Source organism: Sturnira hondurensis, unplaced genomic scaffold, assembly GCF_014824575.4.
Source record: "Sturnira hondurensis isolate 20B ecotype Veracruz unplaced genomic scaffold, ASM1482457v3 Scaffold0005791, whole genome shotgun sequence".
Classification (NCBI taxonomy): domain Eukaryota; kingdom Metazoa; phylum Chordata; class Mammalia; order Chiroptera; family Phyllostomidae; genus Sturnira; species Sturnira hondurensis.
Genome location: NW_028078422.1, coordinates 701,779 through 714,433, shown reverse-complemented (window position 1 = coordinate 714,433; position 12,655 = coordinate 701,779). Strand labels below are relative to the sequence as shown.

General features: G+C 43.7%; 1 protein-coding gene across 2 annotated transcripts in view; it reads left to right on the top strand.

Moving 5' to 3' along the window:
- SAMD4B (sterile alpha motif domain containing 4B) overlaps positions 1-12,655 on the top strand; it is a 42,452-nt gene that overhangs the window by 1,892 nt on the left and 27,905 nt on the right. For both annotated transcript variants that reach the window (XM_037047517.1, XM_037047516.1), the window contains exon 2: positions 10,660-11,062. In XM_037047517.1, coding sequence (XP_036903412.1) covers positions 10,867-11,062 — 196 coding nt within the window. In that variant the 5' untranslated portion in view covers positions 10,660-10,866. The remainder of the gene's footprint in view (positions 1-10,659; positions 11,063-12,655) is intronic.

The following is a 12,655-nucleotide window of genomic DNA, read 5'->3' as shown; positions in this document are numbered from 1 at the left end:
AACCCAGGCATATGCCCTGGCAGCAACTTTTCGGTTCACAGGTCAGCACTCAACCCACTGGGCCATACCAGTCAGGGCTAGAGCCTGTTGAGAGGGTTGTCTGAAGGATGTTGGGGGCCCATGACAGGATAATGGGGGAAAGAGGCTCAGATATGCAAAGGATCTCTAAATTGACTCCAGAGGAAAAAGAATGGAGGAGATGAGAGGGCATAAACAGGGGTTCTAAAAGGGGTAAAGCTGATAAGGTCCTGAATAAAAAGTTTCTCAGGAGACACTCTCACCACTTGAAATCCCAAACCTCAGAGGCCTTTCTTTCAGACCATTTTTCTCAGGTTCTATCATCATAGACCTCCTCCTGCCTCCAGAGATACCCTTAACACCTCCTTAGAGACTACTTGAGGACTCCCCCCACCCCCATTTTTCTGTCAGAAGCCTTCACCTTCCTTTTCCCCTATAGTAGAGGGTCTCGTGTGGTCCCTTGACTAGCATCATCTGCATCACCTGGGAACTTACTAGAAATGCAGATTCTTGGATCCTACCCCAAATCTACTGAGTCAGAAAACCTAGGTATCAGGGCCAGTAGAATGTTTTTAGGAACCCTCCTGGTGATTCTGGTGTATGCTCAAGTTTGAGAACCACTTTCTTATAGGAAGATTTCCTTTTTCCCGCAGAAAGCCCCCAGAAGATGCCTCAGGGTATAAATCTGTTCCCTACTCTCATTTTCCTGGGAGTACCCTTTGTGAGGTACCCATCCTCCAGAAAGAGCCCTTACTCTCCTCCTAACTTCGCCACAAAGTTATCACACCTGAGCATTATTTCAGATTCTACTTCTAAATGATTCCTTTTCAGATCTGCCTTAGCACTCTCTCCTTCTGGCTTCCCCTCCACACCATCCTCCAGTCTGCAGTGCTTCTGCTTCACATTGCTTCCTCCTTGATTACACATGTACATCTCTTCTCATCTACTCCTCATCTGTCCTTCTCCACATAGGCACCCTCCCCTTAAGGCACCTGCAAGTCTTCATTCTCTGTCTTACTGCCCAGAGCCCTTCATTGTGCTTCTTAGAGCACCACTCAGCTTCTTCCTTGTAGTTTTTCATGTACTTGCCCACTTACCCACCCTCCCTAAGCTGGGAGTTTGGAAAATACTCTGGATATGTCTTATACCTCTCTGAATCCCACAAGGTGGGATCATCTCTCTGTAAGTTATTGGGAATCATTGGCTCATTGGCAGTTCTTCTTGTGTTTGGCTGGAAATCTCCAGGTTTCTCAGATCTCACTCCCCATTCAGGTTCAACATACCTTCCCACACCTTGTTCCCATCTCCCTCTCTTCTCTCTACCCAGCCCTTTTTGCCTCTTCTCCAAGGAGATGCTGTCTGCCTCAGCTGCTCCTGTCTGTGGGGCTTTTCTTTGTATTTCCTCCTGATTCGAAGCTACCCCAAGTCCTATTCCTGGTGACTTGCCTCATCCCATCCTGCTTGGCTTCTCAGCCCTCCACAGGACTCTCAGCTTTCTTTAAGGGATTCTGTTTCTTTCTGGGGTCAAGAAGAGGAAACATCACGGTGTAAATACTGGGGCCTGCCTTCAGGGAGCTCTCAGTACAGTAAAGAGGTTGGGCAGGTACACAGCGCAGAACATGAGGCACAAATTTTATGGTGTGGAAATTCAACAATAGAGAAGGAGCACTTTATACTTCATAGAAACGAGGTGTTTGGGCTGGATGGTATTCTACAGGAGTTTGGACAATGCTGAGTAGCCTTCGAGGCAGAGGAAACAGCTTATGCAATGGGTTGAAGACAAGAAGGTATCTTCATCTTTTCACCCATGACATCTCTTCTCTTCTCCTAAAGAATAGAGATAAAGGAAAAGAGATCTTCCATCTGCATTGTATTTGCTAGCTGCACTTTAATGAGCCAAAAAGTAATAATAATGACTACTGTTCATTGAATTATTATTATTTGCCAGTCACTGTTTAAGTGTTTTACATGTATTAGCTCATATTCACAGGACCTATAAGGTAGGTAAACTACAATTATCCTCATTTTGAAAAGGATGAAATTGAGAACAGGTAGCCCAAATAGAAGCTCTCTGGTCCCTGTCTGTCCCAAGATGATAGTGTCTGAAGTCAGAGTTAGATTTTCTGTTCTGATAGAGTTGGGAGCAATGGGGCATTGTAATATAGTACTTAAGTGTGCAGACTTTGGAGCCAGACAGGATTTGCATCCCGCATGTCACCAGTTTTGTGACCTAGGACAAATTACTTAACTTCACTGGCCGTCATTTTTTAGTTAAAAAAATGAAAATAATAATAGTAATATCCTACTTCATAGAATAATTCTAAGGATTAAATAAATTAATACATATAAAGTACTTAAAACAATGCCCTGCACATAAGTTCTAAGTGTTAGCAAAAAAGAAAAAGTTCCTATCAGCAAGGATTCTAAACACAGAAATGGTAGAACCTTAGCTCAAACTAGTTTAATCAAAAAAGAGAATTAGCCCTGGCTGGTGTGGCTCAGTGGGTTGAATGCTTGCCTGGGAACTGAAAGGTTGCTGGTTCAATTCTTGGTCAGGGCACGTGCCTGGGTTGCAGGCAGGTCCCCATTTGGGGATGTGCGCAAGGCAACCGATCAGTGTTTCTCTTTTGCACTTAGAGATGTTTCTCTCCCTCTCTGTCTCCCCCTCCCTCCCTCCCTCTCTTCTCTCTAAATAAATAAAATCTTTAAAAAGAGAGAGAGTATTAATTGATTCATGTTACTGAAAAGTCCAGAGCTAGAATGGCTTCAGAACTAGCTGCATCCAGTTTAAACAATGCAGTGATCTCTCCCTGTTTCTCCACTGACTTAGCTTCATCCTCTGTGGGTTTCTGCTTTGTGGCAAAAAAGACGGCCCTCAACAACCCCAGGCTCAAGTCCTACCTCTTAGCAGGCTCGGTGGAAAGGAGAATCTTTCCTGAGAGTCCCAGTTTGAAAAGTTTTTTTCCCTGAAAAAATGTGAGATGATTACGGAGATCCTTAGTGACATGTTTTAGGCTCTTTACCCTGGAAGTATCTCTCTTGCTGAGCTAGATAAAATTGATGACCTTTCTGAGCATTGATGATAGTCTTTCTCCTTATTGTTCGCCTAGCTCTGATCTATGATTGTTTTGATTTAGAGAGAGTATATGGCTGGTCTGACCCATTCAGACTTTCCTTTGGGATCTCACTGGGAAAGATAGAAGTGAGATGACTGGCTTGATTGGGTGGTAGCCTCAAGGGAGAGGAATCCAGCAGTACTGGTGTTCAGTTTCCTACAATCAGCTTTGGGTTTCCAGGGCCCAGAACTTTGGAATATAGTTAAGTAATGAGTAGAGTTGTTTTGTTTTGGTGTAAATTTGTTGAATAGAGTCTGGTTGAGGGCAAGTCACAGAACAGCAGTATACAGAGTGTGCAAATCTCAAATGTCTCTAGCAATTAAACTACTTGCAGAGATACTTTTCTAGATAATGGAGATACCACAGTATATGAAAAAGTCAAGGTCTTGGATCTCATGAATCTTATATTCTGATGAGGGAGAGAATATATAAGCAGATACAATTAGATAGCTATATATGTGCTGTGAAGGAATTAAAACCGTAATGTGAAAGAGAGGGTGAGGATGGCCACTGTACACAGATAGTCAGAGTTGGCCTCTTTAAGGAGTGACAGTTGAGCCTGGTTACCTGAAAGATGAGAAGGCCTCAGTTGTGGACGATCTGGTAGTGAGGCACCCTAACCCTAGCATTGTTACGTGTGGGGAAAGGACTGCTGCAAGGTGGGGAAATTTTTCACAGATATTTATTGAGAATCTGTTAAGTTCTAGGTGCTAATGCTAAGAGTTGAAAATGTAGCAGTGAACAATACAGCCACAGTACTCACTTCCCTCATGGGTCTTATAGTCAAGGAATTTCTGGAGGACATGTGGCCTTTGAAGACCTTTTGATGATGGTACCAGACCAAAGACTCCTTCATACTGGGGAGATGAATAAGTGTGGGGCACACATATACCTAGATCTGATTGATAAGAAGGAACCAGCCACGTGATGATCTGGGGAAGAGCATTTCCGGTGGAGGGGTCAGCAAGTGCAAAGCTCTAAAATGTGTTCAAGGAATAGCAAGGAGGCCAGTGTGGCTAGAGTAGAAGTAAGGCAAGAGGAGCAGAAGGGTTAAGAGAGGTTGACAGAGGCTACATGAGAGGATTGGAAAACTATTGGAGGATTTTTAAAGCAAGACAGCGACATAATCTGATTTTTTTTTTTTTTTAGAAAGTTCACTGGTTTCTGCAAAGAAAAGGAACAAAAATGGAAGCAAGAGACAGGTTAGGGGGGACTACATTTATCCAGATGAGAAAGGATAGTGATGAGTATAGTGTTGGTGGTAAAAATGAAGAGAAGCTGATACATTTTGGGTATAGAGAAATCAGAACTTGATGATAGCAGTAAAGAAAGAGGAATCCAGAATGATGATAACTCTTTGAGAATATTTATGCTTCGCAACTCTATGAGAATAGGTATTATTGTTAAATACATTTTATATATGAGGGAACAGGTACAGCAAGGTGAAATCATTTGCCCAAATTAAGGGCGGTAATAAGTGGTAGGGTTATATTTCCAACCCAGGCAGTCTGGTCTCAGAGCCACTTAAGTTTTGGGAAAGAGAAGAGGAGGGCATGTTTAACCAACATTAAGACTGAAAGAGTTGTTAGCCCTGGCTGCTGTGGCTCAGTGGATTGAGTGTTCTGCAAACCAAAGCATTAATGGTTCGATTCCCAATTTAGGGTACATGCCTAGGTTGCGGGCCAGGTCCCCAGTACGGGGCATGTGAGAAGGAAGCACACATTGATGTGTCTTGCCCTCTCTCCCTCCCTTCTACTCTCTAAAAATAAATAATTAAAATCTTTTTTTTTTAATTTATAAAAAAGAATTATCAAGATGAGATGATTAGCCCTGGCTGGTATAGCTCAGTGGATTGAGCACATTCTTGGGTTAGGTAATAGCATACATGTTTTTTGTATATATTTCAGGAGTTTCTGAAAATACGGGTTGGTTTTTACACAAGAGAAGTTGGACTGCCTTGACTTCTGACATTCAAGTGTTCTTTGGTCAGGATAGTGAGTTATCCTTAGGTAACTAGTCTATTACCTTGTTCATGAAGTGTGAGTTACACAAAGGCCTAGGTGGGTGCTGTAGAAGGTCTAGGAATGGGCAGGGAGGCTAATAGGAATTCCTCTTTTATCCAGAGATATTGGTGTTAAAAGGATGTACCCCTTCAACCCAACTTTCTATAGCATTATTCTCAGGAACAATCAAGAATTCCAAAGCCATACTGCCTGGCCTTGAAAATCTCAGCTTAGATGTGTGCAGCCTTGGATAAGTGACTTGGCCTTCTACAAGCCAGTTTTTCCATGTGTAAAATGTGGATATTATATACATATACATATGCGTATATATATATAAGGTAGATATAGAATATATAGTTTTAGATCAAATGAGCTCACTAAAAGCTATTAGCATAGGGTCTGGGACCTGATACTTAATGTATAATAATATTGAAGACATGCTAAGCATCACGCTAGGCATTTTTCTATACATTTTTTCATTTCATTCTTACAAGATTCACTAAGGAAGAAACTGAGTTATTTACCCTCTGGATCAACACAGCAAGTATCAGCAGGAGAGCCCCGATCTCAGGTCTGGCCGACTCCATGGTGCTGCTCTGAATGTGGAGAGTGGACTTCCAAAGGTGCCTCCTGTCTGTGGGGCACTTCTTACTCTTCCAGGCCAAGGAAGGAGCCTAGTGGGCACTTTTCCTGGAACCTTTTAGGCAATTTTTGGCTTCATTTCCTACCCTGCAGGATTGGTAGATGCTTCCCAAGAAGGTTACTTGGTTTCTCAGAGACCAAATATGCCAGCAGTATTGTTGGGCTTTTTGAGACACTCCGCTATAGGGGTTCCACTCTCATGTCCTCAGATGCAGGGAGTCATTTTTGGTGACTTGGAGACAGAGAGACCAGAGCAGTGGTGAATTGTCTTATATGGGAGGAATCAAGGCTTTTTCAACCTTAAGTGATAGAAACCCAACTCAGATGGGCCAAAAAGAAGTTTATTGGTCCATGTAACTGAAACATTTTCAGGCTGGGGAGGGGCTTCATGCTTGCTGTTTCCAGGTCTTCAAGTGTGAATAGGTCTCCATTTTTTTCACCTAATTTGTTGATTCTGCCTTCATCCCTGCTAGCTTCATTCTAAGGCAGGCTGTCACTGAGAGGTAGCAGAGGTGGCAATCAGTAACATTAGGAGATGTGTAATCTGAGCAGCCCTAACCAAGAACTTATTTCCCCCAGTAGTTCCAGCAAAAGTTGAGGGAGGACTTTCCTTGTCTCTGCTTTACTCTGTGTCTCCTCCTAGATTCAAGAAAGGCAGTTAATTCTCCAAAGGAAACTTAAGGGATTGGTACTAGGAGGTAAGAATGGATATTTGGCAGTCAGATCCACCAAAATCTACCACAGGAAGATGCTACCACAGTAAGATGCCTCAGAATAGTCAGTGTGATGCCTCTTCACCAGCCCATCTCACCAGCCAGGTCTTCCTTTCTCACTGTAACTGGCTCTTTGATGGAAGAAGGCCGTTTGGTCCTTTCCATTTATCATCCAGACTAGCATCTTTCTGTCCAGAGCATAGGGACCAGCATCTTTCTAAACAACCAGCATCTTTCTCTCCAGAGCATAGGGACCCTTCCTTTAGGGCTGATTTTTATTTCTTCTAATAGTACAGTCTTAAAACTGACTGGTAACCTAAAGCCCCAGTATTTGCTAAGGACTATCTGACCTGTCCCTAGGCACTAGATCCTTTTTTCAGTAATGTTTCCTGAACAGTAAGGGTGACTTGAAAGTGTGAACCAGAGAGGCCTGAGGGAGGGATAATTATCGTACTTCCTGTCTTTTCCCAGTATATGTCTATATGGTTAAAGGACCACAGGCTACAGGCTTTGTTTGTTCTGTATAGTGGCTATTTTAATGTGAATTAATTTCTAACATTTAAAAATAGGGGATTTTAAAAAAAATAAAAATAGGGGAATCCTATTTAAAATTCCAGATTTCTGTCTCCTCTTTAAGAAAAAAAATCTTAAAACCTAACAGCACCAGACCCACATTCCCACGTGGCAGCAGTTGATTAGAGCTAAATTGTGACTTCTCCCTTTAGACAGGGTATGTGGTTTCTAGCTCATCGTAATTTTCACCAGCCTGCTATTTAAAACTTGGCCTTGTAAAGCATGTTTGAGACCCTGCTCTGTCCCAAGACTTTCTGCTAGCATTTGACTTGGGGAAACAAGCTGGGTTAATGTTTAGTCAACAATTTATTTGGGGGAGACAGTGATGTTGCTTAGGGAAAGTAACAACTTAATAAAAAGAGTTTATGGAAAAGAGTGTGCACAACTTTGGTCTGTTTGTGGGTTTGGTCATCCTTTGCAGTAAACGCTGTTGGCATATCAGACCTCCCGTCACAGATGTTCCCTCCAAAATAGTAACATGTCCTTCTATCTTACTAGTTGCCACCCAGTGAAGGAATCCTTCCCACTCCCAAGGGATGTTCTTTCAGCCTCCACTTGACCACTTCCAGCAGCCAGAGAGCTTATTACTTCCTCACATGGCAGCCAGTTTCATTCTTGGACAGACACATTATTTTAAAATTTTTCCTTATGTTGAGGCTGCTGTTGTATCCTTGGGACTAAAAGCCACAAAATGCTGGGACTGGGAAGGGAAACAGATATTTTTTCACTTCTTGTGAGCTACCACTTACCCATCCTGCATCCAGGGGAAACACTGATAATCACTCATACTACTCTTTCTCACTGAGCCAGAAAGTGGAATGTACCTTTAAACATTTTTTAATTTCTTTAAAATTTATAGAAGATGTGTTCACTTACAACTGTGAAGTAGTAAAAAAATATGTAAAGAGTATTAGTAATTGCTCCTTCTCTCCAAGGTAGTCAGTGTGAATAGCCTTAGGGTATATCCTTTGTACATTTCACTATACACACATACACATTTGTGTAAATATATTCAGATATAAGATATATTATGGTTTTCGTGCATGACTTTTTTTTCTTTTTACAATTATGACATCACATTGTACATATTACTGTGCAGCTTATGGACATCCTCCAGGTCAGTGAAGATCAAATACTATATTAGAGATTAAGATGTTTTTTAAAAATTCTGACAGGATCAAGCATGTTTTTAATAGCTAAATAATAGCCCATTCTTTGAGAGGTGCCCCTGTTTATTAATTATTCACCATTGCTTCATGTCTTCAGGATCCTTCTAACCACAGTACTCCAGGCTGCCACTGCCAGTCAGTTGGAATTAGCCTGAGAAATAAAACCTGTTTTTCGTGTGCAATCCAATCTAGCTACTTACCTCACACATTCTAGAGAAGAGAAGCAGGCGGGCTCAAAGATTAAAGTGAATCCATGGCTGGGGCAAACTAAACTGAATTTTCTTGACTTTCAACATTTCCTATGTCCCATGATGCCTCTCACATAGAGCTGTTCGTCCAGGTTCTTCTCTGGAGTAACTAAATAAATCTAATTCCTTTTCTGTGTGATACTCCTTCAGATAGTCAAAGTCAGCTATGCAGTTGCTCCTGAGTCTTCTCTTCCCCAGAAGAAATTTCTTCAGTGCCTTCAAATTTTTCTCTTAGGATTTTCAAATCCCTTTGCCATCCTGTGGTCCACTTTTTTGTCTTCTCCCCCAGGACTGTAGAAATCCCAAGTGTGATTTTCATGCTCACCTTTTTTATTCATTCATTCGTGAACACATATAATGGCACCTTCTGTGTGCCTGTCATTATTCTAGACACTGAGCAGCAACAGTATAGCTTGTATTTTGGTGGGAAGAGAAAAACAACAAACAGAAATAAGTGATATTTGAGGGTGTTGAACTAGATAGAAATGGAATACTGTTAACATAATAGAGTGACTAAGAGCGAGACTCCTTAGATTGGTCAGGGAAGATCTCTCCAAGGAATTGACATGGAGTTGAGACCTAAGTGACAAGTAGGAGCCAGCCATAGATAGGTCTGGGGCAAGAGGATTCCATTAAATAAGAAAGGACTAGGTACAAGATGAGGTTACAGAGGCCACAGGAGTGTTGCAGTGTCCTGTAGGACAAGAAAAGTTCAGGTTTAGTGTAGATTTTATTTAAGTACAATGGGAAGTCATTGAAGAATTTTAAGCCAGGGAGGCAGCATTTAATTTCCCTTTTAGGAAGATTTCTGGAAGGCCTGTTTAACTTGGAGCAAGGTTTCATTTTTCCTCTACATTCGCTTCCTAAGTCCAAAGGGACTGGTAGCCAAGCTGATTTACTCTGTTCAGGTGTCCCACAGGGGCTTAGTGAGGTTAGTCACAGCCATTGTCAGGTGTGCCTCACAGCCCTCCTCAGCAGGAGCATGGAATTTCGAGGAGATAGCAGTACCTCCCTAAGACCTGAGGTTCAATGGGTCTTTGTATGGAGTTCTCAATCCTCTTGGCAGCCAGAGGAGGATGGAGTTGAATGTGTTGTGGGGATGGAGCCAAGGGCACTGGTTGCAGGAAAGACAGACAGGAAATGTGATTGAAGACCTAGAGCTGGGACACTTAGAAAAAGGTTTTAGAGTAGTGTCCAGAAACCAGTCAACTGAAGAACAGGCCTGTTGTCTGCCCGGTTGACATAGCTTCTCTGTAGCTCCTGCAAGAGAAGAATTTGGACACTTTCTTGCTTGAGAGTTTTGACTTCTAATATGTCCCCCTTGTCCTCAGGTTGGCATTCTCTTGGCTCTTCCGTGTCTCTAGATTACAACCTTGGATCTCTGGAAGCCAAAGGGACTTCTCAACCCAGAAGACTTGGGTCAAGATTAGTCTTCAGAGGAATGAAGAAGAGGACTGGGAGAGATTTCACCTCAGAGTGTAGATTGATGGGATCTTAGACATTATAGCTGCACCTTTTCTAGAGTGGGTGAGCTACATTGGAGGAGGTGAGATCCCTCCAGCCTATTGGGGATCTCCAAAAAGGCCTCTGTCCACACGCTTACCCTTAGGCACCCAGACAATTACTCATCAGAGAGCTATCCACATACCTGAGATCTCTGCTGGGGTTACTACCTCATTACCCACCCATATTAGTTAGCTTTGTGAGTCTTAGCTTGAAATGGTATGAAAAGTCCATAGGGTCCTTTTAGCAGGCGATCAGTCACTTTGTTCAGCTCTCAGAGGAGGTAGTCAGAGACCACTAAGGTCAGGGCATGTGCTTGCGGTCATATGCCTGCTTAGTCAAGTAACCTGGGGCCAGGTTTCCATTAATTCAGATCCTTTTCCTGTAATGTATAGCCTCTCCTATTTCCCATTTCTGGAAAATCTTACCAATCTACTCTCTGCCTTAAATCCATATCCTTTGGCCCTGTGATAGCCAGGCGTGAGGGGCAGCATCCTTTCCTTTGTCTAGTGTAGGTCTCTCTCTGAATCTGAAGATTGGAGGGAGAATTGGTTTAGTATCTGTTGTTGGCTTCACCTTTCTCCCAGGAGCTCTGCAGAGGCCTCCTTACCCCCTCAGTACCAGGTCAGTTCTAGCCCTTTCATTCTATCTGACCCCCTTGCTTCCTTTTTCAGGAGCCTGGAGAGGCGTGGCTGGACCAAGACCTCCCCCGATGTGAGCAGGTTTCGTCCTCTGCCCACCACTTGTTGCTACCACGCCAGGGACCATCCTCAAGCCCTGGCCTTCAGGGAAGAGGTAACAGGAGCCCAGAGCCGAGACCATGTGACGGCGCTGGCCCTTGCCACCGCCGTCCCCCCCACCCTGGCCCCAGGCCTGGCACCATGATGTTCCGAGACCAGGTGGGCATCCTCGCTGGCTGGTTCAAGGGCTGGAATGAGTGTGAGCAGACAGTGGCCCTGTTGTCGCTTCTGAAGCGGGTCACCCGCACCCAGGCCCGCTTCCTGCAGCTCTGCCTAGAGCACTCCCTGGCGGACTGCAATGACATCCACCTGCTGGAGTCAGAGGCCAACAGTGCTGGTGAGTCTCCACCCCCAGAGGTGGGAGCAGGAGGGAGACCTGGAAGAAGAACACCTGTCAGATGGCTGAGGAGGCCTACCCAACAATGGTGCTAAGAAATGTGGGCTCTAGACTTGGGGAGTCCCTGAGGAACCATCCCTGACCTCCCAAGTTATCATGGGTCTCCTGGGGCTTTGTTGCCAGATATCCTCAGGCATGGAATGAGAGGTTCCTATGGGAGGGCAGTACAAACTGGAAACTACCCATAGCAAAGGAAGGCTCACGTAGGGTAGCTTCTCTGAGCAGCTCAAAGGAACAGACTAGTCATTACTTATGAAAAGAGGATTGAAGGTGAGCATTAATTCATTTCTTAAGCTCTAGGAAATTAGAACTAGGAAGGTATTTTAGAATTGTTTCAAATTTATAAGTCATCTTATACTGTCTTTAATACCTGAAAGATAAGTTGGATTTAAAGCATAAACAACTTCAAGAAAGTTTTTAATTTAGATATAGTTCATATCAGTTCCCTTAACACTCTGTAGAGAGGGGCTCTGTATCCCATGAGGTGTGCATTGGGGTGGATAAGCGAGATTTCTCTAGAACCTCTCCCTAGGGCCCTGGGGAGGAAAAGGAGTCAAGCCAGAGAACCATCTCAAGAGGCTCTATTGAAGCCATTCTGGCCTTCTGGGTCCCCACAGGCCTGGATGAAGAGCTGTTGTCCTTGGTGACAAGTAGGAGGTATGGAGGTCAGTAAAGAGATGGAGTCGTGTGCTCCTGAAAGCCAGCTGGAGAGAGGGACCCCATGTAAAGTATGTTTAGACCCTTCCCACTTTCTTTCCCACAATAGTAGTTCACACTGAGCCTTTGTAGCAAGCCAGGTACTGGCTTTACTTGTGTAGTAACTTTGAAAGCAGTGTTCTTTGGTGGCTGTAGAGTCGGACTGTCTAGGTTTAAGTCCCAGTTCTGTCACTCGCCATATGACCAAGTAACATAACCTTTCTGAGCCTTGGTTTTCTCATCTTTACACTCAAGATGATATTTGTGCTTACCTTCTAGGGTCATTGTGAGCTATGAGACTAGTGCCTGGCATGTAGTAAACACTCAGTAAATGTCACCTTGTTTTTATTGTCACGTTATAACTCATTTAGCCCTCACAACAACCCCATGAGGTAGATATTGTCATTATTCCCATTATATAGGTGAGGAAATCATCAAGGGCTGCTCGAATTGGGATTTGGGGAGCCACAGAGCTGCCTGGCTTCTCATCTCCCCAGGCCCACTTGCCTTAGAAATAGTCACCTTTATTTTACCCAATTTTTAGGTACAAGTCATAGGAGCTCTATGGTTATAAGAGAAGATGGTCCCTCGGGCCAGGAGTCACACCAGCTTAAGTCCCATTCTGGTGGACAGTGAGTAGCAATAACCCAGCTTGGCTGCAGCAGGCCCAGAATTCAGCCATTTGATACCCCATCCGCCCACTCCACCAGGGAGAACTTTCCTGTGCTCTAGCGGCAGAGCAAGAGTTCAGTTGTAATATGGTTCTGCCCCCAGTGTGGGGGTTCCTTTGGGGCAGGTTTTATACCACTTTGTCACATGTCCCCACCACCCCATCTT